Source organism: Hipposideros armiger, unplaced genomic scaffold, assembly GCF_001890085.2.
Source record: "Hipposideros armiger isolate ML-2016 unplaced genomic scaffold, ASM189008v1 scaffold_736, whole genome shotgun sequence".
In the NCBI taxonomy this organism is placed as follows: domain Eukaryota; kingdom Metazoa; phylum Chordata; class Mammalia; order Chiroptera; family Hipposideridae; genus Hipposideros; species Hipposideros armiger.
This window is the reverse complement of record NW_017732086.1, coordinates 614,066-641,431: the sequence shown is the minus strand read 5'-3', so window position 1 is coordinate 641,431 and position 27,366 is coordinate 614,066. Positions and strand designations below refer to the sequence as shown.

Below are 27,366 nucleotides of genomic sequence, written 5' to 3'. Positions count from 1 at the left end.
GCCCCCCACCCCCCTGCAACTAAATTTCAACACTTTTGCAATTTGGCCAAAGACTAGTTCTAGTACTTAAGGTACACACTAGAGGTGATAGTCAAAATATTTAACAATTGGGAAGCTTTAGGACCAATCATCAGAAAAGATATCGGTGGTGACCAATCAGAATGGGTTCCTGCTGTGAGCACCCATCACCCCTCCCCCACCACCCTTCATCCTGGCCTCCCTTAGGAGGCTCAGTTAGATGTCTGTCAGTGACTTCCACAGGCAGGCACAAAAAGCAGCAACTGAGAGGCCCGCCCTGGCACAGCTGGTTGGGGAAGAGGCAGGCCCTTATCCCACAGCTGCCCCAGCACTCTTTTCCTTGCTTCCTTCTCCGATTTTCCATGCTAGCGTGTTTGCCCTCTACTGTCCTTCAGACACCGACAAGATTCCCTTGTTGTCTGAGGCAGCAGGAAAAGAGGAGCATCCTTATTCTCCCCACTGCACCATGCTGGCCCTGACTCGCCCGCAGATGACCTGGACAGCAGGTTTCTGGGCTATGGGAGACTCTAGGGTATGGTCATGAAGATTTTATTGCAGTACCTTCTCTGCAGAACTGCTACCATCTGCAGAAACCATGTGTCCTCCCGGCGGCAAGCTCAGTTAAGCACTTGTGATCTGCGGGACTCATCCTCTTGGGGATGGATTTTTCCCATTTTTATTCCCTATACCTTTTGTTTGGGAGCTGGAGTCGCAGTTCCCTGTGCAGGAGGACAAGCCTGAGAGCACAGAATGACCTGCCTGACCTGGCTTCACAGGCCTGAGGAAACAGTGCAGGAGGAGGCTCTCAGTAGATCACAAGCTGAGCTCAGAGGAGCCCAACGCACGAGGGCCGAGTTGTGCATGGTCACCAGCTGCCCTCAACCCTGACCCCAAACAATTTGCAAATGCTGTGTGGGTCAGAAGCTAGTAAGAGAGCATGAACAGCCGATGGCTTCTATAGCTGGGGATCAACATCATCCTATCTGCCCTGACATTTTTCCTCCAATTCACAGTAATGCACCCTGGGAGTTTTTCCCACCCATGCTAATTCTGGACCCTCACACGGACCACCTCAAGGAGGCAGGGCTGGTTCATTATTGGCCTCACTTGATAGCTGAGGACTAGGGAGTCCCTGGGGTTAAAGAGCTGTCTAAGGCCCCACTGCTAAGAGAGAGGCAGAGCCGGGACCAGAGCTGCCTCTGGGGACCTGGAGCTGCTGATGCAACTGGGCTCAGCTCCAGGACTGGAGAACTCCCCTGGTACTTTCTGTGATGAAAAGAGGAAAGTCATAAAACGGGGAGCACTTGCTTCTGCTTTCCCCATGAGGAAAGCTGGAGAACAGAGCGGTTCTGTGACCTTCTCTGGGACCCACAGAGAGCAGAGCTGTGTCCTGGGCCCTTCCACCTCCCTATGGGTCCCCGCATAGTCTCCTGCCAATGCTCCCACCTGCCCGTATCCGTCACCCTGCCGTCGTCTCCATCACTCCCACACTGCTCTCTCCTGCCATCTCCCCACTGGAAATTTACTGGGGCCCAGGGCCTGCTTCTTAGGAACACAAGTTCCCACCGAGGGGCGAGAGCTCGCCTCAGTGTGTAGCCGGTTGGAAAAAGACTACCAGCTAGGGTATTCCTAGAATAATGGCTTATAGTTGCCTTTAAATTCTTTTTTGTAAACCATTTTATTGAGATATAGTCAACATACCATATAAAGGACCCATTTAAAGTTCACAATCCAATGGCTTTTAGTATATTCACAGGTTGTGCATCTATCACCAGAATCAATTTTAGAATGTCATCACCCCAAAAATGAAGCCCACTTCCCTGAGTCAGCACTGCCCCCCAAAGTCTCTATCCCCCCCAGTTCTAGGCAACCACTCTACTTTCTTTCTCTATAGATTTGCCTATTCAGGACATTTCCTATAAATGGAATCATCTAATATGTGGTCCTTTGTGACTGGCTTCTTTTACTTAATATGTTTTCAAGGTTCATCCATTGGCAGCACGTATCAGTACTTTATTTCTTTTTATCGACGAATAACATTTCATTTGTGGATATACCACATTTTATTTAATCTGTTCCTTAGTTGATGGACATTTGGGTTGCTTTTCTTTTTTGGCTATTATGAATAAGGCCAATACGAGCATTCACATACAAGTTTTTATATGGACATAGGTTTTCATTTCTCTTGGGCTGAATCCCAGGGGAAGGAATTTATAGGCTTCAACCAGCAGGCAGAAACAATATTTTTCAAGCAACCTACAGTTGCTCCAGAAATCACACCTGACCTGTCACGTAGGTCTTGGGCATTCTCACCTGGAGCCTATGTTCAGGGCCTCGCCCAGTCCTGTCAGCCCCCTTCTGTTCTCTGGAGGAAATCATTCCTTGTGCTCCAGGGACCAAATGGTGCGTGTGAGATCCCTGATGCAGGCCACTGCTCCTTCGGTAGGAGAGAATCTTGACATTCAGGACTCAGCAGGGAGCACCTTGGCTTCACTATTAAGAGGCCAAGAGAAAGAACTCTAGAGAGAAGCAGTCAGGGTACAGGCCCTGATTCTGTTCCTTAAAAACTGTGTGACCTTGAGCAAGTTATTTGTCCTCTGTGCTCAGTTTTCTTATCTATAAGAAGGAAATAACAGTGTCTATGTTAGAGGGTTGTTCTAAGGACTAAATGAGATCAAGAATGCAGAGAGCTTGGCATAGTACTTAGCAAGGAGGAAGCACTCAGTAGACGGGCACTCTTCTCCTTACTGGTGGCACAGAGCCGGGTGTGCGGGAGGAAAGAAAACAAAAGGACCAAAGCCAGCTAGAATCTGGGGTAGGAGAATATGGGGAACGACACTGTTTCTATCAACTCAGCTTTGATCCAGCGTCCCCTGTGCTGTCCCACGGTGGGAGAGCTCTGAGTAGGGCTGGCTGGTGGCGCCTCAGTGAGGTACATATTTTGGACTCGTGAGTAAGGACAGCAATCTCTCATGTGTCTGCGCCACAGGCGAGACGGAAGTTAAAAGGATCCTACGCTACTAAACAAACAGATGGTGGATAGAGAGCCCAAGCGTGAAGTGTCTACGTTTTACCTGAGCCAATGTTCCCTCACGTTACCCACAATTCTACCAAACTTCATTATCTGGTTGTCAAATCCACAACGGGGCAAGACAGACACCCTTGGAGCAGAGAGAAGTGACAGCTGATAGTCTGACAAGTAAGGGGACAGAGGCAACATGAAGGCAGACAGCAGAGTTAACGGAGAATCACAGCCGTCAGGCTCTGGGGGGGAGTTGCTGCCTCCCTTTGGCTCCTGAGAGCTTCGTGTGTGTGACTCAGAATCTCCATGTGCAAAAGCTTGACCCTGCAGAAGGATGGTAAGCCGCATTCAGTATATCTTAGGAAGCCAGTTGTGGTGTAATGTGAACGACAATAGAGCCTTGGGTGGGGAGCATTTGACATCCATGAACTTAACTGTTTGATGATCGTTTGAGCCCCCCCCCCCCGATAATCCTGTGGTATAGCTAGGGCTTGCATTATTGTCGCACATTTTACAGATGAGGAAACTAAGGCTTAGAGAGACCTGCCTAGGCTTCTATAACTGGTTAGTTGTAAACCTGGGCCTTACGCCAGGACGTGTGGTTCAGTGCGTGTTCTACTGCACACGTTTTCAAACTGTCCGTGGTGCTCCCCGGGGTCCTCAGGCAACCCAGGGCCGTTGATGTCCTTTACAATCCCTATCCCGTGGGCCAATCATGTCCCTCCTCCTCACCTCTGGTGTCTTGTTTCCTCAAAGTCCTGCTATAAAGGACTTTGGCAAACTTGACAGCTGCCAAACTCTTCTATGATACGCAACTGAAAAGCATGCTTATTTCACATGGTGTCCTCTTTATCTAACAGACCCCTATCATAAACCTATCATTTAACGTGGCCTTATGTCTATGTGCATCCCCCCACATTGAGTGAACACTTAATACTCATCGAATGAATGTTAACATAACAGTGGCCTCCTGCACACCCAGAATATTACCCCATATCATTTATTCTGAAGGTGGGAATAGCAGGCCCCACAACACACTCCTAGGGAGAGTTATTTGCATAGAGATGGCTTCAGTGACACTGTGTAGATAGACGGCCACTAATTCACCCAGGGAAGATCTGGCCTCCGCTGGCCTCATTGTCAGCCTCTGGCTCTGCTCCCTCCTTCGCTACAGGAGGACCAAGTGGGAAAGTGACATCCAGATGTTAGTCATTAATGCGTCACCACTGTCATTATCACCAGACACTTACTGAAGGTGAAAAGTCTGTGCTGAGTAATGTAAGAGGGAAATTCTACTCCCCCTGGTCACTCAAAGAAATTGATCTGAATCCAAGGTGTTTGACAAATGGCAGCGTTTAACTATTCTGCCGCTCCCTGCTTGTCGGGAGCAGGTGATCACACAGGAAAGACTAAAATCTCAGCAAATCAGACAAGCTGGCATATATACCTCCAGTGTGGAATGAAGGATACAGATGGGGTCTTTTGTCAAACACTTTCCTTTCCTTTTCCACCTTTCTGGCACCATTTTCCCTCTAACTTAGATGTTATTTGGAAAGGGGACATCCTGAGGTAGGGCATGAAGGGAGCCTTGTGGGATGTTGGGATATATCGGGTTGTCAGAAAAGTCATGATGTATTTTGTTTATGTTTTTCAAAGATCATTTATTTATATAAAGAACAAAGATGGGGCCGGCCGAGTGGCTCAGTTGGTTAAGAGCTCTCAAGATTGCAGCTAAAAAAAAAAAAAAGAAAGAACACAGATCAATCAATGATATACTGCCCATTTTGTTTGATAACCTTTTGCCATCTTTCAGTGAGCATAATTCCTCATTCATAGAAGGACTTGTCTTTATTTGCAAAAAACTAAACAAGGTGTTGATTTACAGCCTCATCTGAACTGAACGTTATACCACACAAGGAGTTTTGAAGAGAGCAAAACAGGTGGAAGTCTGATGGCGCAAGGTCAGGCGAGTATGGTGGGTGTGGCAACACATCCCATCCAAGCTCCAGTAATTTTTGATGGGTGATCAAACTTGTGTGTGGTCTGGCGTTGTTGCGATGGAACACAACTCCTTTACAATGAACAAGCTCTGGACATTTCTGGATGATGGATTTGTTCAAATTGTCCAATTGCCAACAGTACACATTCGAATTGATTGTTTGGTTCCTTGGTAGGAGCTCGAAAACACAACTCCTTTAAAATCCCACCACACTGAGAGCGTAACCTTCCTCTGATGAATGTCTACTTTTGATGTAGTTTGAGGCGAATCATCACGTCGGGATCAAAACCATTTGTGCACCACATTGTTGTCAACAATCCACTTCTCATCACCAGTTATCAGTCGCTTCCAAAAAGGATCGTTTTTCCTCACGTTTAAAGAGCATATTGCAAATGTTTATACGTGCCATCAAATGAACTTCCTTGAGTTCAGGTAGAACCCAGATATTGAGCTTGCTTACGTATCCCAGCTTCTTCAGGTGGTCGTGAACGCTTCAATGATGGATGTTCAATGTTTCCGCAATCTCTCATGTTGTGTAACGTGGGTTTGACTCAATCAATGCCTTTATTTTGTCGTCATCAACCTCAGTGGGCCTCCCTGACCGAGAAGCGTCATTGAGATGAAAATCACCAGCATTGAATTTTGTGAACCATCGTTGGCACTGACGTTCTTGTAGAGAATTGNTGATTGTTTGGTTCCTTGGTAGGAGCTCGAAAAACACGACACCTTTAAAATCCCACCACACTGAGAGCATAACCTTCCTCTGATGAATGTCTGATTTCAATGTCGTTTGAGGAGAATCATCATGTCGGGACCAGACCGTTTGCGCACCACACTGTTGTCAACAATCCGCTTCTCATCACCAATTATCAGTCGCTTCAAAAAAGGATCATTTTCCTCATGTTTAATGAGCATATTGCAGATGTCTATATGCGCTGTCAAATGAACTTCTTTGAGTTCATGCAGAACTCAAATATCAAGCTTGCTTATGTATCCCAGCTTCTTTGGGTGGTCATGAACATTTGAATGATGGGTGTTCAATGTTTCTGCAATCTTTCGTGTCGTGTAACGTAGGTTTGACTCGATCAATGCCTTTACTTTGTCATCATCAACCTCAGTGGGCCTCCCTGACGGAGGAGCATTGTTGAGATCAAAATCACCAGCATGGAATTTCGTGAACCATCCTTGGCACTGATGTTCTTGTAGAGCATTGTCACCGTAAACTGTATGCAACTTTTCACAAGCTTGACGTGCATTCTTCCCTTTATGGAAGTAAAATAGTAAAATATGGCAAAAATGCACAGCTTGGTCTTCCATCTTCAACTTATTGTAAAATCTCCAAAACTCAACCAAATAGCTCAATTTTTTTTAGGATAAAACTAGAACTGTCAGCTGTCTAATGACATAGCAATAACATGATGCGAATGACTCTAGTACTTCCAAAAATGGACTAGCGCTATCTGTCGCAAACATGCGTCATGACTTTTCCTACAACCCAATAGCTAGGAAAGGAGGGACAAGGCATCCCAGGTGAGGGCAAAGGTGGTGGACATACACAGTGGAGTGTGACCCCAGAAAAGAAGAGAGTGAGAAGGCTGGCAGAGAGAGGAAAACAGGAAAAACCTGAGAAATGAGGCTGGTGAGTTTGGTCATACTATAACAAGCCAAAGGGAACCATTCAAGTCTCCATGAAAACAGAGACTGAGAAAGGGGAGGGGCAAAGTAGCATCTATTCAGGGTGGGGTGCTTCTCGTTCGTTTTCTGTTTAATCCTGACAGCAACCTTCCGGAATATTATGTCTGTTTTGCAGATGAGGAACCTGAGGCTCAGAGAGATTAGGAAAGTAGCTTTAAGTCACCAGCAAGTAAGTTGATTGAACCCCAGGTCCAAAACTCATGGTCTCAACACAGATACGCATCCTTCAAGGAATCTTAGTTGGACTGGGTGAGACCAGAGCCAGATCTTCCTGCCTAAAACCCAAAAGTGTTTCAGTGCACTGCATACCCCAGTGCTGGAGCACCCAAGAGTCAGGGCACCTGCAGAGCAGGGACACCCACAAGTTTGTAAAGAATTTGATTTTACTATAAAAAAAATCAAAGTGATCATGGTGGGCAGAAAATTAGAGTTCTGTTGGTCTTTGTATTTGCTTACTAGGGCTGCACCACAAGCTGAGTAGCTTAAAGAACAGAAACCTACTGTCTTACAATTCTGGAGACTGGAAGTCCAAGATCAAGACGTCACCAGGTTTCGTTTCTTCTGAGTGTTGTGAGGGAGAATCTATCCCATGCTGCCCTCCTCGCTTCTGGTGGCTTGCTGGCCATTTTTGGCGTTCCTTGGCTTGTAGAAGCATCACCCCTATCTGTGCCTTCATCTTCACATGGTGTTGTCCCCGTGTGCGTGACTGTGTGCAAATCTCCCCTTTTTTTTTTTTTTTTTTTTTTAGCTGAGCCATCCTGCTACCTGTTGGCAGCTAAGCGGCTGCTCAGCTCGGGCTGGACTCGAACTGCTGTTGCTCAGAGCTCAAACTCTTGAGCGAGCTCTTAACCAACTGAGCCACTCGGCCGGCCCAACCAAATCTCCCCTTTTTATAAGAACACCAGTCATACTGGATTAAGGACCACCCTAAATGACCTCATCTTAACTTTTTATCTCTGCAACAACCCTATTTCCAAATAAGGCACATTCTGAGGTCCAGGGGGTTAGGACTCCAACAGATGAAGTTTGGAAAACACAATTCAACCCAAAACAGACATCCTTGCTCTTATTTTATAGTTCATATGAGTTTTCTTTGAATTACCTCTGGGAGAGGAGCACCGTGATGGTACCTGTCTTAAGGGCCTCTAAAGAGCTTCCCTGTCCCCGTGGACCCACCAAGCAAAGAAGGGTGGGGAATACAACAGACAAGGAGGTTCTGCCGTGAGGGGGGATGAGGCTCAGACCCTAGAGCCAAGAGAGCATTATGGGACGATGCTCCCTGACCTTGAATCCCTCCATCCAACCAGAGGGGCTGCTTCAGGCACAGTAGTGTGGGCGTCCCTGGGGAGATGCAGGAGTCATTCAGCAGAACCTGCAGATCACCCTGAAGGGCTGTGTGCTTCCACACTGTATCTTTTCTGGATCCGGAGAACCTCCTCATCGAGCTGAGAGCCAAGGCAGCCAGCCCCTGCCGGTGTGAATTCTGTGTGTTATCCACAACACAGTCTGAGAAACCAGGTGCAGGAACACCCTTCCTAGCAGTGCACCTTGTTTACATGGATTGTAAGTGAGAACCTGGATAATGCAGGTAATTATACACATAGACACAGATGGTGATGGCAGCGCACACCAGTGCTGGCTGGTGGGGGTGGGGAGTCTTAGGGTCGTGCAGGGAGTCGGCCTGGGGTGGGGTCCCTTACACACACATGGGGGACAGCCCTGGTAAGGAGAGAAGGAGGTAGATATGAAAGAAGCACTCTCCTTATTCAAGGCTCAGACACTTGGTTCTGTACACAGAGTAGCAGCTCTCAAAGTGTGGTCCCCAGACCAGCATTGTCACCTGGGAACTTATTAGACATGCAAGTTCTCTGGCCCCACCCCAGACTTAGGGAATGGGAAACTCTGAGGGTGGGGCTCAGCCATCTGCGTTCTAACAAGCTCTCCAGGTGATTCTGATGTGAGAGTTGCTGACGTAAACCAGAGTATAACTTCAGAACAAGACCTGGGTTTATTCACAGCATCAGCAATTCGCTAGCTGTGTCACCGTATCTTTGTCTAAGCCTTCCTTTACTCCTCTGTAAAATAGGAGGAAAACTGCCTGCACTACAGAAGTAACGTGGACACCACAGGGTGGGACCTTACCAGCTTTGTTCACTGCTCTGTCCCAGCACTCAGAAAAGTGGCTGGAATGTAGGAGAAGCCCAGTAGATATTCTCTATAGTAATTTAATGGGGCTATTGTGAAGTATTCATTAAGGTTCTTTATGTAAAGTATTAATACAGTGCTTGGCAGGCATAGAGTATGTGCTCAGTAATCACTGCTGTAATTGATGATGCTGATGGTGATAAGGAGTTCCTCTTCTGCAAATGAGAGACTTGATCGAAATGACCTCCTGTGTCTCTTTTAGAGGAGAAAACAGATCAGATCCACAGCCTCTGCGGATATGTCTGAATGGGGGGAGAAAAGGGAGTAGGTTGTCATCTGGTCCCCAGAGAGGAACTTAAGGAAGCAGGAGGGCATCAGTCACCTCTGGGCCTTGGGCCCTCCAAGTACAAAGCCATTCTCAGTCATCCCAAGAGTCCCCAAGGGTCCCCTGATTAGCTGGGCTGCTTCACAGGCTTGAGTCGTTCATATCGTCTTAGTCCTAAACCCTCAGCACAAAGCCCCGTAGGGCCAGACAGCCTACACTTACAGGGGCTAGTGGTCCTGCCCAGTGGACAGTTTCCCAGAGCTGCCTTGTGGGAGGAACTTGTCACGTCCTCTTTACTCACTTCAAGTAAAGGAGATCACCCACATTACCTTGTCACTCTAAACAATACTAAACCGTAATAAGAGTACAGAAATCAGCTCCCTACACTGCAATAACACCCTTTACTCCTGGGACTCAAAATGACGATTGAACATGGATTTTATTCCCCTGAAGAAATGAAAGAAGAAACCCAGTCATGGTCCAGATTACATTTCTGGGACCTTGCCCCAAACACTCCTATTTGTAGTGTATTTCTGATCAACATGAAATAAAATCAAATCAGGCAATGACTTATTAAGCTTCAGCGTGTCAGCCTTCCACAGCCATTCACACAGCCCTGCATTATCAAGGAACATAAGCACAGATGCAGCAGAGGTTCAAAACTAAGAGAATACTATGAACCCTATGACCATAAATGTTCATTGGTAAAAAATATATATAAACAAATCATAAATATATATTTGTTAAATAATATGCAAAATAAATATGTACTCACATTTTATTGGTTAATTATATGAAGTGAATAAATTCTTAGAAAAAATTAATTTTAGTAAATGTGAGTCAAAAAGAAAAGGAACACCTGAATAATGTCATAACTATTAAAGAAACAGAATCAGTAATTTAAAATCTTCCAAAGAAAACCTCAAAGCCAATAGTTTTACAGGCAAGTTCAACCAAACTTTTTTTTTTTTTTTTTAAGATTTTTATTGGAATTGGAGGATGGGAACAGTGCTGGGGAATTGGGGAAAGGGGAACAGACAAGTTGCTGTCCTTTTGCTCTTCAGTCTAGTTGTGGAGGACGTTGCTTCACTGGCCCAAGTTGGCACCATCATTGCGCTCTTCCCGGGTGAGGCAGATCAGTCGCCAGCTTCTGGCCACTCATGCTGGCTGCTGGCTACACACAGTAGCCCATGGCAACCCACTGTAACAGGGGCTGCAGCCTACGCCGTCGCCGGCGACTCACAGCAGCCCAGCTCCAGGTTGAGCTGTTGTTCAGCACCTTAGCTGTGGAGGGCAGTGTCACTGGCCCTCATGTGGGATCCCAACCGGGGCCCTCTGGCGTCCCAAGCCAGCTCTTAACCATCGCGCCACTCGGCCGGCCCTCAACCAAACTTTTAATAGCAAATAATTGTGATCTTATCAAATTCTTATAGAGAAGAGAAAAAGAAGGAATACCCCCTTACATTATAATCTTCCTACCAAAACCAGACAAGAATAATATAGGAAAGGAAATTATACACCCATTGCACTTATGAACATAGTTACAAAAATCCTGAATAAACTGAACTCAGCAATATAAAAAATATATATCATGTCAAAGCTGAACTCATCCCAAAATGTAAAGTTGGTTTAACATTAGAAAGCCTATTGTTTTGATTTACCAGAAACATATTAAAGGAGAAAGAGAAAGACCACATGATCATCTCGATAGATGCCAAAAAACATTCTAGAAAATTCCATACCTGTGAATGATAAAAACTCATATTAACTAGGAATAAATGAACTTCCTTCATCTACCAAAAATCTTCAACAATGTTATACATTTCGTAACAATGAAGTGTTAAAAGCTTTTTCTTTAAAACTAGGAAAACACTCAGGTTGCCTACCACTGTCACATCTGTTCATTGCAAACAAAATAACACAAAATTATTATTTTTCACAGATGATTTAATTGTCTAAATAAAACCTCAATCTATAGGCAAGTCAATATATTTAATAAAAAGACTTTAGTAGTATTGCCAAATATAAGATCAATATACAAAAATCAATTTCATTTCCGTACACTGGATGAAAACATAATTTTAAATAATGTATCATTTATAGTAGCAACCAAACAATATTTGGTCATTTGGCAATTCAGCTCTGATTGGGAGTTAGGACAAACTTCACAGGTCTAGGGCATTCCCCTCACAGGATTGCCCTCACTGGGGTCATCAGCCACAAACTCAGGAGTTCTCAGGCCACCTGCATGTTTGACCAACTGGCTACAAATCTGGGAGTTCCCATACCCCCCTCACTTGAACAATTCATAGAACTCAGGAAAGCCCCATGCTCAAGACTGCATTGTTGTTATAAAGGATACAAATCATGACTAGCCAAAAGAAAAGACCCTTTAGACAAGGTCTTGGAGGGTCCCAAATGTGAGATTTCTTTGCTATCCTCTCAGCATATTGATGTGTATCACCAACCAGGGACCCTCACTCAACCTTCAGTGTCCAGAGTTTTTATTGGGGTTTCATTTTGTAGGCATGGTTAACTGAATAATTGACCACTCCAATGAACTCAATTTCCAGCCCCCCAATGCTCTAATCACATGTTTGTTCTTTGGGGCATGGCCAGACCCATCCTGAACCATCTAGGGGCCCATGCTGAATAGTAAATACATTCCTATTACTCAGGAAATTCCAAGGGTTTCAAGGCTCCCTCCCAGGAATTGGGAATAAAGACCAGCCAAATTCTTATTACATAACAGACAGCTAGAAATAAATCTAATGAAAGAATATCCAGTGCCTCTCCACAAACCACCTCTACAAATACCCTGGAATACTATACAGCTGTGAAAATGTACAAAATACAGGCTCACACATCAACTGTTGCATGGATTACAGTTTTAAAAACCACATTCAAAAAGTTTGCTTTGTCATAAACAGTGAAGCAAAGATCACCCCTCTTCTGTGGAACCATCTGTGAAAGGTGAGCAGGACCTACCAAGTGAGGTGGTGGAAAATTGTGAAGAAGGCAGACTGTATTTTGGGGGCCCACGCCCACCACTTAACGATCCTTTTCCTCCTCCCTCTAAGCGTCCAGGGCTCTTGCATTCTCCGGCCTCCCTCCCTTTGCTCTCCTAAAACCTTCCAGATACATTGGTGAGTGTGGAGAATAAAATCACTGCATATTCCCTTGGGGGAGGCCAGGAATTTGCTTTTCTAGCGGTTCCTCTAAAAGTGAAACCCAGGGTTTTGGCCTTTGGTAAAGGAATTTAGGGGAGCAAAGTGGCAAAGGGAGGAGATCAGAGAAACCATTTGTGGGGGTCAAAAATCAATAAAACCAGGGCCGGCCAAGTGGCACATTGGTTAAGAGCTGGCTTGGGACGCCAGAGGGCTCCGGTTTGGATCCCACATATGAGTGCCAGTGACACTGCCCTCTACAGCTAAGATGCTGAACAACAGCTCGACCTGGAGCTGAGCTGCCATGAGTCGCCGGCGACGGCGTAGGCTGCAGCCCCTGCGGTAGTGGGTTGCCATGGGCTACCATGTGTAGCCAGCAGCCAGCGTGAGCGGCCAGCAGCCGCAGTAAGCAGCTGTCCAGAAGCCGGCAACTGATCTGCCTCACCCGGGAAGAGCGCAATGATGGTGCCAACTTGGGCCAGTGAAGCAACGTCCTCCACAACTAGACTGAAGAACAAAAGGACAGCAACTTCTCTGTTTCCCTTTGCCCAATTCCCCAATAAAAATCTTTTAAGAAAAAAAATCATACCAGCTTATTGGTGTGAAGAAGGAAATAAACATCCTTCAGACCCATGCTGGCTTCCTCTGTGATCACCCCATACATGCACATTCCTCCTGGGGCCTCTTCACAAACCCTCTAGGGCAACTGGCTCTCTAGACAATTTACTTCACCCTGTGACAAGACAGGCCCTGCGATGCCCCACTTCAAGGAAGATTCCTAGCATATGTACCTGCTTTCCTATCTTGAAAAATCCTGACAAGCTGCCTCCCTGCCCTCCTTGGCCACTCGTCTCTTCTTGGGTCCTTTTGACTCCTGGAAAGAGTTGAATTTACCATGGAGCCTAACTCAGGGCCTCTCACTTGCATGGCCCCTCCCAGGGCCCTGCGAGGCACCCTAACAATGTGTTCACAATGCCACATATGTTTGTAGTATTTGCAAAGTAAGATCATTGGGGCGGCCATTTGTTAGGAAGTGGTCTATTTCCATTCTGACTTACCCTCCACCATACTTCTCCTTATGTTGGGTGGGGCTGGGGTGGCTGGGCCTTTGGAGGGTTCGACTAAGGGGAGGTTGGGCTAAGGATACATTTAGTTTGGGTATAATGGGATATGTTTATAAGGTTTGCAGTTACTTCTACATACAGTTATTGCCAGCTGTCTTGCTATAGGAATAACTTCTAGAAATCCTTCTGAGGACCACCCTACAATTCATGGGACATCATGGACATCCTGGTTAATGAGTGTTATCCATTCGAAGAATCAAAGTTTAGTCACCACATAAGAAAACTGGAAATGCCCCCAACTCTTACAGCTCATATTCAAAAGAATGCTTAATAGGGTTTTCCTCAAATTTGACAATAATCCTGCAAATTTGTATGACATTACTGATAACTAGTTTTGAAGGTAAGAGGAACGTCTAAAAATATGAACTGTACGAAAGTATCAACCATATTAAAGAAAAGACTGAGTTATCTTTTCAATTAACTTTCAAAGAGTGAATTAGCTTTAAATCTTATAAAAATTCTCTTTCAAAATTGTCACAGAAGAGATGATCAGAGATTATGCAATACATTCACGCATTTGCTACCTGCAGTTTGCCAAGCAGCTAATTAGTAAAAATGTCATTTTTATGAATTTTGTGATGTTTGTGGTGTTTGCCATCTCTTTAAGATTTGCTGCAATTTTCTGATTCTAAAATAAACATTCCCTTTCATACCTAATTTTGTGTTTGTAATTTTATATTTTTTAAAAGGCCTCCCCTCAAAACCTGGATCCACTTTGGCTCCCTTTTCGCTTTGTCTTCACATGGTGACTGCTCTCTCTTCCCGCCCCAGTTTAATGATTGACATTGCACTTGAACCAGCAAACTCACGACCCAGAACTAGGTGGTACGCTCCCTGACAACAGTCCCTCGACTCAGAGCACCATCCACAGGTCCAGACCTGCTGGAAACACTTAATAAACACCTGTCAACAAGCCTGCGTAGTGGGGCCTGCTTTCCTAGAGCGGGGGTCCTGGGCAGCCTTTCCACATGTGGGGCAACTTCAAAAGTGGGGCACGCATCAGGACCTGCAGTTTTCCTGGAAGGAGAACTGTTTCCGCTGAGAGAAGATGTGGCCCCAGATTGATAATGTGACCCAGGCAGACTGCCTGGTCTCCAAGGAGAGAAGACCCTTCTTGAGGCCAGGGTGAGACAGGGTGACTGAGCCACGAGCCTGGTGAGGACCCTGACAGAAGCAGCATTGGAGAAGGGGCTGGAGTGGGTCTCGGGGCCTTTGTGCCCTGCCTTTCAGATCCCAGAAGGCACAGCAAGTCCAATTAGTCCCTGCTGTCAGGGATTCAGAGATAAGCGGGGGATGGGGCAGCAGTGTGCGTGTCCATTCACACAGAGCCCCTTCCGCAGGAGCCATACGACAGTATAGTGTTTGTTAATGTCATAGAAGACAGGGGGCTAACCGGTCAACGTGTTTCCTCTCCCAGGTAAACGTGTTAACAAGGACCTTACTCAGTAGTATTCCCATGACATGTCCTGAGAAAGACTGGTCCCCAAGAGGCGCCTAGAATAAAAAAATGGTTTTGTGGACAAGGAGGGGTGGCAAGTGTTGCATCATAAATCCTGGTCTAGGAGACCCTGAGACTCTATAAATAAGCTTGCTGGTTGTTGCCAACTTGTCCCACGGGTGTCTGGCCACACACCCTTATCTCCCCCATTAGCATCTTTGGGATGTGAACCCACTTCAGGAAACACTGTTCTGACTAAAAGCGATGACTTTGTAGGAGAGACTTTCTGACACCAGGACAGGCAAGTAGCCAAGTTCAGAGGTAGCAGGGCTTTCTGGCTCCTTCTACCGCATTCTATAGGCAGCTACTTCCTACATACAGGCCAGACCCTGGTCAGGGGTCTTTCTCCAGCTGGAGTCCCCCGCTGACCTGGCCACTTCCGCTGGCAGGACTCTGAGAGTAGAACTTCCAACACCTTGAGGTAAACAATTTGGGGCCCAGTGCCAGACCCCTCCCACAGCCATCTGTATAATTAAGCCATCTGGGGGCTCTACAGTCTGCCACACCTTTCTGAGTTCTACCTGATCCTTCATCCATGGAAAGAAGCGAGACTATGAAGACATTCTCTCTCTCTTACTTTTCTTAGTCTATTGATTCCATCGTAGTTACTTTCAACCAAGGTGCTAGTTTAGACCCCAGAGCCTTCTGAGAAAGGAGCCCAAGGAAGTTCCTTTCATTCTGAGTGTGCTTTTGCAAGCTGAACAGGGGCGAATTCTTATCCTCTGGTGAGGGGAGGGTGTGCAAGCAGCTGGGAGGGGAAGAGCAGAAATGGGGTGGCTGGTGGCAAGAGAGGAACTTTGGGAACTGAACTGTCTGCTGGGGGACTTGGTGACCTTGGTGCTTTGACCTCCCTGCCTCAGTAGCCTCCCCCACGACCTCCCATAGAGCAGGGCCTACCTTGTGAGAGTGTCATGATAATCAAATATTAATAAAGGAATACGGACAGAGCTCAGGGTGGTATCTAACACATAGTCGGCACCTGGCAAATATTCATTATTATTACACACATTACTCAGAAGTGCTTTGGGATTAATATTCTCTATTTTTTTGAGAGTGGAAGTAGAAGAGATATAATAAAGCACTGAGTGTGACCGCCAGGCTGGCCTCTGGCGAGATTAGTAGCCCAAGAAGCCCTGCTAACACACAGAAGCATCAAGATAATGTCAAATGGAAATCCACAGCCACACCTCACACCTGAGGGAGCCCCTAGATTTCTGAGGCTTGAACTTGAACATGGTGGCAATCCTCATGACCGACAAACTTCAAAATAATCTCCTCTTGACTGGCGGTCAATTCCTGAAATGCCACCATGGGCATATCAATCATTCCTTTAGCTTAAGGTTTTTATTCCATTTGTGCATCACCTTTAACGCGAGCATCTACCCTGAGCACCACAGACAGATAAAACAGCTGGTCCCCGCCTTCAGGGCCTCCCCTACTATAGTGCTGTTTTGGAGATGAGGGGGTCCAGGAACACAAAGTCTTGCCTGCTAAGCCAGGCAGAGGGGAGGGGCCTGCAACAATTTCCCCAGATCTAAAATGAAAAAAATAGCATCTTACCTTACAGGGTTGTTTTCATGAGGTCAGCTGAACGAAGGCTGGCAAAATCTCTTGTGCGTCATGCTCGACAAATACTAGTTTCCTTCCCACCACCCCCAACCTGTTCTCAGTTACTTATACCTGGATATTAATGAAGGATCTGAGAGGAAGGTTTGCCAGGTGGGAGGAGAAAGATGAAGAGTGCTGCCTTCATATGGGGGTAGGGGTGGGGACAGAAAGGGAAGACTTGGGGCTCAGAGGTCAACTTCTCTGATGTTCTCCCCCCACATGTGTCACTCCCTTGATTCCCTCTGCTCACATGTCTCCTTATCATAGAGGCCTTCCTGGACCACCCACCCAATCCATCACTGTCTCCTCACCCTGCTTTATTTTTATTCCTAGTGCTACCCCCACCAGACATATTCTACATTCATATGGCCAGCTGTCACTCCTACTAAAATGTATGCTACATGATCACAGCGACTTTGTTTTGTTCACTGCCGGGATCAAACGTCAGCACTGCCAATTATTACCTAATTTGGCCTTGGTCAAGTTATTCACCTCTCTCCTTTTTTCATTGGGTCATTTTGATAATTAAATGCACTTATCATAAAGCAGCACTTGGCACAGTGCCTGGCATATTGTAAGATCTCAGTAAATGGCAGCTATTATTATTGGTTATTTTCCAGTAAATTTTTACTTCCCATTCGTCAGCCATCTGGGAAAGACCTCTGGCTACTCAGGGATTCATCTCATCTTGAGTGGAGCTAGAAATAGAAGCCGGCACTAATTGGGGAACTAAAAATATGGCTTACCTTTCCAAAGCAGGTGAGCTAAAGATCTCCAGGACACTGGTTCTCAAGTATGGCTGCACATTGGGATCACCTGGGGAGTTTTAAAAATTACCGATGCTTGGGTCAGCCCCCAGAGATTCTGATGCAATTGGTACAGCAGGTGGCCTGAGCATCAGGATTTTCTTCAGTCCCCCAGGTGCTTCTAAAGTGTAGCAGGTTTGAGAGCCTCTGCTCCAGGGTGCCACCAGATTTCCCCTTGAAAATCAGCAAGACAAATAGCTATTTATGGCCTGGCGGTTAATGTAGCTTCCTAAAAGGAGCCATTTGCTCACAGACCGACTGCCCATTAAAAATTAATCACTTTAGCCCAGCAGGGCCCATCGCTTAAAGATGGCTGGTGATGGTGACACAGCACCCTAGGCTTCTAGGGCCCTCCAGAGGAAAGCTCGGAGACCAACAGCACAAACAGATGGGGAAACTGAGGCTGAAGCAGCTGAACCAAATCTTCCCTCCGCCCACCTCTGTAATTAACCCAGCAGCTGGTCCTGGCGAGGATGGTGGCATTCAAGCAGGTGGCCCTGGTACATCTCCCAACAAACAAAACATTTTGTCATGTCTTTGAACTGTAATAGAATTCAGAGTTCATGCATGATTGGGACCCCCCTGAGGATAATGTCCAAAGCTTCTAGCTGAATTAGAAGACAACCACATTTCAGGAAAGTGCTTGTTAAAACGAAGCCCAAGTCCACGGCTCTCATTCTCCTGGCGTTTAAAAGTAAGGGGAAGTCTATTAGGCTGAGTGAAATAAGCCTGTCACCAAAGGACAAATGCTGTTTGATTCCACTTCTCTGAGGTACGTAGAGGAATCAAATTCATAGGGACAGAAAATGGAAGGGCGGTTGCCAGGGGCCGGGGAGAAAGGCGTATGGGGAGTTGTTTCATAGCTACAGAGTTTTTCAAGGTGAAAAAAGAGTCTGGAGGTGGATGGTGGTGATGGTGGCACGACAGTTGGAATGTACTTAATGCCACTGACCTGAACACTTCAAAAACAGTGAAGATGGTGAATTTGATGTTATGTGTATTTTATCACAATTAACTATAAATTGTTTTATTTTAAAGCAATTCTATCTTTTTTTTTTTTTTTAAGTAAAAGGAACACATAGGGGCTACAGGCCTACAGGAACTTAACTGGGCTTTTGGTTGATTTCCATGGAAACCTGGGAAGAGCTGATGAATTTCAGTGGACAGGATCCCCAGAGCATGGAGTGAGAAAGGGGCGAGGCAGGGTGGGAGTGGGGAACAGCGGCTCCGCGCCGAGGGCACCTTAGAAATTAATGAAAAGTCAGTGCAGCTGATGTAACCGTACTGTTTCTTCACCCATGTGTATTTTAGCTGCATAAACAGAATGTACCAAATGGCTCTCAAATGACTGTGCTGGGCTTTTAAGAATATGTGTTCCTTCCCTCAGCTTAAGAGAGTCCCTGCTGCATATTTTCATGGAAATCAGTGTAATAGAATGCGTTTGGAGTCAGTAACAAGAAGGGGTATTTGGCTGTGGGGTTTTCTTTTTCAAAAGGCTGCTCTTGTGCCTGATATGGATATTGGTACAAGTACAAGTAAGAATTATACCTTCGCAGGGAGAGGGCTGTGGCGAGGGAGGCCGTCTATTTCTGCTTAAACGGGGCCTCTGGGATGGTGGTGTTTTTCTCCATGATCTTTTGATGAGTGTCTATAACATGAAGAATTATCCCCTATTGTAGGTCAGGCTGTTGCTGGGTAGGAGACCCTGCCTGGCCTGTGGGCCAGGCAGCCATAAATCCTTGGGGCAGGCGTTAAAGATCATCAAGGCCTTGCTGGTCCCAGTGCTCACCTTGTTTGCCAGAGGAAATGATGTCTACATTTCATACAAGTTAAAGTCCCTGAGTAATGGAGTGCACCACACATTTTGAGAAGCTGTGCTCTGAAATCCACCAGGAGAGTGGGTGTTGGCACTCCACCCCACGAGGTTGTCCATTCTGTGCTCCACGTTTCTGCCTGTCTAGGACCCAGTCCCCCCTTGCACTGCCCTGGTCGCTTTAGAGAGCCCTCTTACGGGAAAGGCAATAGAGCCCCATATTCAGATCAAAGGTGCTACATCCACAAAGCCTGGAGCTGGATTCCAGCTGTGCCACTTACAACCTGTGTCCCTGTGGATAGGTTGCTTACCCTCTCTGTGCCTCTGTTTCCTCACTGTAAACTGACGATGATGCGCATCCCTGCCTCACGGGGTTGTGGCGAGGATGAAATACATTAATCCATATAAAGCGGTTACAGCAACAGCAGTTTGAGGAGCTCAGTAAATGTTAGCTATTAGCATCGTATACTGCATAGACGTCCATCTCACACTTAGCCTCTTCTCTGTTCACAGAGCCTTCGAGAACAAGCTTAACTCCTTGTCAGTATGACAGCCTTGCAAATGTCTAAAGGCAGCTCTCATGCTCCCCAACCATGTTCTCCAGAGTGAAAGGGCTCAGTCTTCACCATTCTTTGTGTGACATGCCTTTGATTTCCACAGCACACCCACCAGCTCTCCACAAGAGTTACAGCATCCATGCAACAGCCTCCACTTGCCCCCTAAGGCTGAAAGTTTTACTTCTCCATAGCCTGATTTCTTTTTCACTTGACCTAGTTTCTTCTAGATTAGACAAGGGTGCATATATGCATTTCTACCCCCTTCCAAGAAACGTGGTGCCCGGGGGCGTTCCTGAGGCCAGTAATCCCCTGTTATCCAGAGAGCAGCATCTTTACTGCCAGCCCCGCTTGCAAGCCTCTCCAGGCTGTGAGTGACAGGGAGTGCAAAGCCTGCAACCAAACACCTTGCTCCACAAAGGCCCCTTCCACTAGCAACACTTGGCAGGGGCCCTACCATAGGGTGGTGCAGGTCTGCCCAGGGCTAAGGAGAAAAGCAGAGGCAGGTGGTCCTTCCACAGCCTGCACTGAAACTCCTGTCCTGCCCATGACCCCTCCTTTCCCACTCTGAACCTTCCATGCCTCCCTTTGTTCTTCCTGGGGTTCTCAAACTGGGGAAGGGCTTAAGGGGTTCCCTGGGGAGTTCAATCAAGATGGAGGACTCTGGAGTCAGTAGCTTTGGGCCATCTGCACATCTCACAAGCACTTCCCCTGATTCTGATGCAGGGGGTTCTTGGGGACCACTGACTCTCAGCTCCTACCCCATGTCCCATTTGTCCGCAGGTCCACATGTCTTTCTGTTCCCTGAGCCCATTGTAGGTCTTCCCACCCCATCACCTATACTCACACTGGCTCTATATCACCACCTCGAAAGTTCCCCAGCACAGCTATCTAAGATGTCCTCATCCATCAAGACCAACTCAAACCTCACTCCCACGAAGCCTTCACTGACCCACCTCAGGACAAAATACTGCCCCTGTGCATTCTGAGCATGCGTCTCCTCGCTGCCTACCATTGGCCCTATCTAGTATGCAAGGCGGTGGAGGTCCAGCAGCGTACAGGTTCGAGTATGGGCTCTGGAGCCAGACACCCTGGACCACCTCCCAGTCACATGACCTTAGACAGGTTGTGTCCTACCCTGTGAAGAGCCCGCAGCAAGAGGCAGATGGAAGGATTGCTGAATGATTCATGTAAAATGCGAACATACCCAGCCCAGAACAAGTCCTACATAAATGTTGACTGAGATTGTTTCCCGGTCCTTCCAATCATCTTTTCATATTAAGCTTTTCATCTCTTTAACTACAGTACACACTCTTTAAAATCAGGGATGATCTTGATCATCTTCATTTCTACTGTACAGGAGGACACATGGCTCCCAGGACACATGCCATAGGCATTTGGTTGGGAAGGTGAGGCTGTCATAGCCCCCTACCATCCTGGCCTGGAAGCACCCATCCTGTATGAGGGGAGAACAACTCTTTCCACCCTGTCACCCCACCACCATGTGGAGAGGGAGAGGGAGAGAGAGGAAGAGAATGTACTACAGTTGACTGGGCTTTTACTCTGGGGAGAATGTTGTCCCCACTTAAATTCGTCCCATCCCTGTGAAGGGCCAGGCTGCATGATCACTAACAGGTGAAGTAGGAGGTTGGGTCATGCCGTCTCCGCCGGCCTTCCAACTCCCAGACCCACGAGATCGGGCTCAGGCTGGAGGCATAAAGAGAGCGGGCCACACAGAACTGAAGCCCACCTGGTGCTGGCACGCCCGGCAGCAGGTGGGTGCCCACCCTTCCGGGTGAGTTTGAGCGAGGCTGTCCTGAATTCCCTGGCAGGCAGCTGGGACCGAGTCTGCACTCCCCTGCTCCCTCTTGCAAAGAGAATGCTCAGAGCTTCAATGACACCTTCCCTCTGGATCTGTGGAGGGCCCCTAATTACCCTCTTCCCCGGGCAGCTGCTGCTACATTATTTCCCTTTGAAGTTTTTAAAGTCAAAGCTTCCCGTGGGCTGTACTGGACTCCAAAAGTACAGCAAGATGGGATGGTTAGAGGAACAGCTGAGGAAGCCCTGCAGGCCCCTGTGACAGGGTCTAGACAAGAAATCCTGTCCAACTGCCTCCCAGGGGCACCTCCAGAGCCAGCTTCTTACTGGGAACACCAAGGGACAGGATGGCAGGAGGAAAGGGACACTTGGGAAAGGGACATTCCAGTCTTGCCTCTTGCGTGCTGAGAGGAGGCCACAGAGAATTACAGTGTTGGCTTCGTGTCTCCTCAGAGTAGTGATGCCTTACAGCCCACAAGAGAGTGCATCATGCGTGTGTCTGCCGTCCCACCCAGTCCCTCCTCTGTCAGCCTGCGGAGGGGTGAGCCCCCCTGGAGGCCAGGTCTGGTCCCTGAGGACAGGGTCCTCCACATCCAGATGGATCTGAAACTATCCTCTGCAGGCTCAGGCAGGAAAGCCATTTGAGGACTTCCGTTCAGCCGATATACTTACTGACTTATGAGCCCTTCTGATAAAATTGGGCCTGCACTCCTGGGTATTCTTTAAAGAATATTTTTTTATTCTAGAAAACTCTGACTTTCACCCCATCCACTCAACTGAAACTCACCTCTTGACTTTAACTCACCAGTGTCATGTTGTGTGCCCCAGTGCCTCTCCCACTCAGACACCCAGGCTTACCTCAGCGGAGTAGGACCCTGGGTCTCCTGTGTCTGCCCCACCCACCCAGGAAGGGAGCCTCCCCTGTGTTCCCATCCCCTCTCCCCCAGGGCCCCCTTGCTTCAGAGCCAGGCAGAAAACACTTCACAAATTCTCTGCCACGTGGCTTTTGAAATTCATCAGTAAATCCCCTTTATGTGTCCAAAGGGCTTGAGGGACAAGTAAGCATAGGGAAGCAGCTAATAGTTAACAAAAATCCAGCAGATTCTTGGTCTTCATTCAAAGGTAAGAAAGAGCCAGGGGTTAACTTTCTCAGGGGCTACCGTGGCCTTGGCTCATAACTCTGGCCCAGGTGCAGCCTTGCCCAAATGAACATCTTTCTTTTAGTTTCAGGGCAGGTGTTTCAGAAGGCAGCCCCCCACTTCTCTTCAGCTCTCAGATGCTACAGATAGGCAGGTCCCTAAAGGAATGCTCATTTACATATCAAGGAAAAGTTGCCTTAAGTCACCTCCCCTCTGGGTGATCTCGGCTTTAGTCTCCCTCCGACAGTCTCAGCCTGACTGGAAAGTAAATCATACCATTCTTTATAACCCGTCCACCCAGAAGGGACCTGCTACAGACAGCTTGGCTTGCCTCTGTAATTTTTAGAATCAAACTTCAACCCCTAACAAACTACTGTATACACAACAACATGGATGTGTTGAGATGCATTATGCGAAGTGGAGGAATTTAGACTCAAAAGGCTGCATACTGTGATTCCATTAACATGACACTCTGAACAAGGAAGAACAAGAGAGACAGAAAACCGTGATTCCTAGGGAGCTGGGGCTGGGGGTGGGGTGACAAGAAGGGGACCGGGATTTTTTTGAGGTGATGGTATTATTATATTATCTTGATGGTGATGGTGGTTATGTGAGTCTACACTGTTGTCAAAACTCATAGAACTGAACACTTAAAAAGGGTGAATTTTACTGTATGTAAATTATATCTCAATTTTTTTTAGGTTTTAAAATAACATTTATTTTTTAAAAGTTAACATGTGCATAAATTAGGAAACTGAAAACACGAGAACAAAGTCATAATCACAAGCAGCTTAGTTTGGCGTGTCTCTCTAGGTCCTGTGTGTATCTACACAACTAAGCTTCCATTTTTATGCAATTAAGACGGTATAGTTATGTATCATTTTATCTCAATTTCTTATTCATTCATTCATTCATTCATTCATTCACTCAACAACATTTACTGAACACTTGCTAGGAAACAGACTTGGGACTAAGCAATGCGCAAAATGGGCAGCTGCTGCCCGTTGCGGGCATATAGTCTAATGGTCCAGGGAGTGGGAGACAGTAAAGAAACAGTAACAAAACAGGGACCCTGGAGCTCCTGGGAGGGGCACCCGACCTCATCCCAGGGAGTTAGGAGGTTTCTGAGAGGAAGCATCCTGAGTGAGTCAGCCAGGTAGGACAGTAAGTGTGAGGACCTCCATCCATGGAATAGACACATGCAGATGCCCAAAGGAGAGAGAAAGAGGGGTACATATAAAACACTGTAAGGAGCTCATTTTGGTGGGGGCATTGAGGCTGGAGAATAGTGATTTTTGGCTAATGGGTGTTTTCCTCTTTCCCTCCTTCCTTCCACCAGTTTGAGGCCCTACTCTGAAGAAATATGTGCTATGGAAGAGAGAAAACTCGTAATTCAGGGCTCTCAGAAGGTTTTAAACATTTAATAAATCTTTGATAAGCAAAGGGAGAGATTTCAGGTTAATTGATCAAAAGCTCCTGAGTACTTGGGCTTCCTAACTTTTCATCTGTTCTAACCTGGGTCTGTGATGTTTTCCACATCAGTGAAAAGGAAAATTGGAATGCTAAATGGGGAATGACATCAGCAGATAACAAGACCATCCCTAGAATCTCACACTGGATCCCCTTGGTCTGAATTGTCTCTTTGAATCCCAAATAGGTCTATTTTCTCACTTTAGAGAGACTGTCCAGGTAATCCAAATGGACATTTCCCAGGTTTCACTCTTGGGCCAGCTTTCTGAATTACATCGAGAACAATGGCCAAATTGCTTGGCTGACCCTTGAACGACGTGGGTATGAATAGTGTGGGTCCACTTACATGCCGAGTTTTCAACTGACCCTCTCAGTCACAGTTCAAACCTGATTTGTTCCAGGGTCAACTATATGTGGAAGGCCAACTCAAGTCATATGTGAATTCTCAGTTGTGCAGGCAGTCGGCACCCCTAATCCCCACATGGTTCAAGAGTCAACTGTATGTTCCTATCTGTGCTAAAATACCTATGTCCTCACTGTATCTCTTAGGGAGGGAATCTGTCCCAGGCCACAAATCTTTGAGCAGTGGCTGAAATCAACTAAAACATCTCTGCCCCCAAAAGACACTCTGTACAACTCCCAGAATCCTCTGGGCCAACCAACGCTGTGTCTACCCTGCCATTTAGGGCTGCTTCCCTATGCCTTTCATCTGCATCCATCGTAAAGCTGGCCTTATCCATTCTCAGCAGAGGCTTGGCAGCTGGCATTGTAGCCCCATTAATTCTAACCGTCAGCACCAGAGCAACTGGCTTGATTTCACATCTCTATTTCTGAGATTCAACCACTGGATAAATAAAATTCCAGTGTCTGAGCATTCCTTTCTTGGTGGTGGTAATGAACTAGGAGTATGGTTCCCACTTGTCTATTTTACTAGATGAGGGCAGATTTATTTTGCATAGTTACATCAAGTTGGATGGAAAATTATTCCTTCTGAAATATTGGTATCCTGCATCCTTTTCCACACAGGAGAACCCCACCAAGCCTTTGCGCCCCACCAACAAGCCTGAGCACCCCCTAACCAGACCTCTGTTCCCTAATGTTCCTTCCAGATCAACAGGAAAGGATCGAGGGTGAAAGGATCCTGAAAGGGGTCCTGTGTCCAGGTGAAGGGGAAGGAGAAGCGGCATGGGAGGGAGAGAGTCGGCACATGACTAATCGATGAAACCCGGAATTTCGCCTTCCAGGGTTATTTGTCAGAAGGCTTGGTCACGAAGTGGTACCGCTCACCGCGTCTGCTCCTCTCGCCTAACAACTACACCAAAGCCATCGACATGTGGGCTGCCGGCTGCATCCTGGCCGAGATGCTCACAGGGAGAATGCTCTTTGCAGGTAGGTCACTAACCATGCCACCTGCGGTCTCCTCTGGCATCGGTCCAGAAAAAGAGGGAACTGAGTGCAAAAAAACCACACTAATCACAAAACATGCTAGCCTTTTCTCTTTCAAATAACCCCTGTGGCTTTTACGGCACTACTTGGAGGCACCTTACTAGCATTTCAAGCAAAATATTAGAGAGGCTAAAAATAACCTTTTGAGGACAGAACTTTCAAAATCGAGTGACCACTTGTATTCAAACTCACAGATTGGAAAACACCCACCCTACACTTTTCAGCCCCTTTTTCCTCTGTCCCTGCCACTGTTAGCAGTCCACCTGGAGTGCTCATTTGAATAAGGGGAACTCGCAAGAGGCTCCCAGAGTCCCTGAAATGACCCTCCAAGAGCCCATTACAGAGAGAGGTCGGAGGAACTCCTTGAGAGCAGACCCTGATGCTGTAGGCACTTTCTCGGTTGGTCTTCACAGCATTTGCACATAGGGCATCGTGAGAGGTGGGGGGACAGAAGAGCCCCATCCTGGGCCACTAGCTTCTGGTAGACTGGAATCCCATCAGAATCAGTGGTAAGGGGAGGGCCCTCTGTGCAGCTGGATGAGTCAGAGGGACTCCTTGAGGAAGGAGAAGTTTGGTTGAGGTTTCAACCTGGTAGAGGTACGTGGAAAGTCTATTCATGCAAAAAGGAAAAATGGAAGCAATAAAAGTAAGAGTGGCCTGGAGGTCAGAGCGGAACGGCAAGGAGACAGACCAGACCCACACCAGCAGTGCCAAAGTGCTGATACAGTGGTTGCCTGGGTGTAGAAGACGTGTGGAGTTTCTGAGTGCCTAAAGTCTGATGCTTCTTACAGATGAGCATGGAACTCATTCCCAGCATCCAGCATGATGCCTGGCAGGGAGAAGGTGGGTGCTCAATAAATAATTACTTGTTGAATGAATGAATTCTTGACTCCATCCTGGTCCACAGACCCCGAATAGCCTGTCTTCTTCCCTCTGCCCAAAGGAGCACAGAGTCAGTGTGCTCAAGACACACCCCAAACCCAATTTGTTATTCCTGATTTTTCCCCCCTCCTAACTGGAAACCAAAAGATAAGGCTCATTCCTAACCTTAAAATCACTTCCTTCCCAGCCTGGTAACGTATATGTGGAGAAGCCTATGGAAAGGAGCATTTAGAAAGACTTGAGCCAAGCTGTTCCTGTCACTTTGGTGCTGAGTGACTTGGTCTATATCAGACTGCTCCATTCCAGAGGCAGAGACATTTGATAAAGCCAAGCCCCAGAGATGGCAAGCAACTTGCCCATGGTCACACAGTAAGTTAGTGGCAGAGTGAAGACCAGAACCCAGGTCCCCTGGCTCCCAGCCCAGCGCTGCTCCCAGGCCTCCTAGGCAGCACACATCCAGTCACATGGGCAGCATGTAACCCTCTGGTGTTTGCCTCCCCAGGGGCTCACGAGCTGGAGCAAATGCAGCTCATCCTGGACACCATCCCTGTGATCCGGGAGGAGGACAAGGACGAGCTGCTCAAGGTGATGCCTTCCTTCATCAACAGCACCTGGGAGGTGAAGAGGCCACTGCGCAAGCTGCTCCCCGAGGTGAACAGTGAAGGTACCTGAGCCTGACCGCCAGGCCAGCATATGGAGGCCGCACTCTGGCGTCCCTTGGGGGCGGGCGCAGGTGGTCTCCTTCCAAAAGGACCAAGTGTGGTCCCTAGACAATGAAGTGTTTATGAGTTAAATAAAGTAAAGCCAGTGCCATAGCAGATAAGCCTGAAATGTCCA

General features: G+C 47.1%; 1 protein-coding gene and 1 long non-coding RNA gene across 11 annotated transcripts in view; both read left to right on the top strand.

The window, feature by feature from the left end:
- MAPK4 (mitogen-activated protein kinase 4) overlaps window positions 1-27,366 on the top strand; it is a 143,544-nt gene that overhangs the window by 107,968 nt on the left and 8,210 nt on the right. For 7 of the 10 annotated variants that reach the window (XM_019627582.1, XM_019627587.1, XM_019627584.1 and 4 more), the window contains 2 exons: window positions 25,446-25,590; window positions 27,032-27,193. In XM_019627582.1, coding sequence (XP_019483127.1) covers window positions 25,446-25,590; window positions 27,032-27,193 — 307 coding nt within the window. Of the gene's footprint in view, window positions 1-25,445; window positions 25,591-26,438; window positions 26,491-27,031; window positions 27,194-27,366 lie in introns of those variants that run through there. The other 3 variants (XM_019627589.1, XM_019627588.1, XM_019627590.1) reach the window with 2 other exon arrangements.
- LOC109373587 (uncharacterized) lies at window positions 7,712-14,152 on the top strand. The gene is made up of 2 exons (XR_002122255.1): window positions 7,712-8,322; window positions 13,601-14,152. It is a non-coding gene; the product is annotated as an uncharacterized LOC109373587 (long non-coding RNA).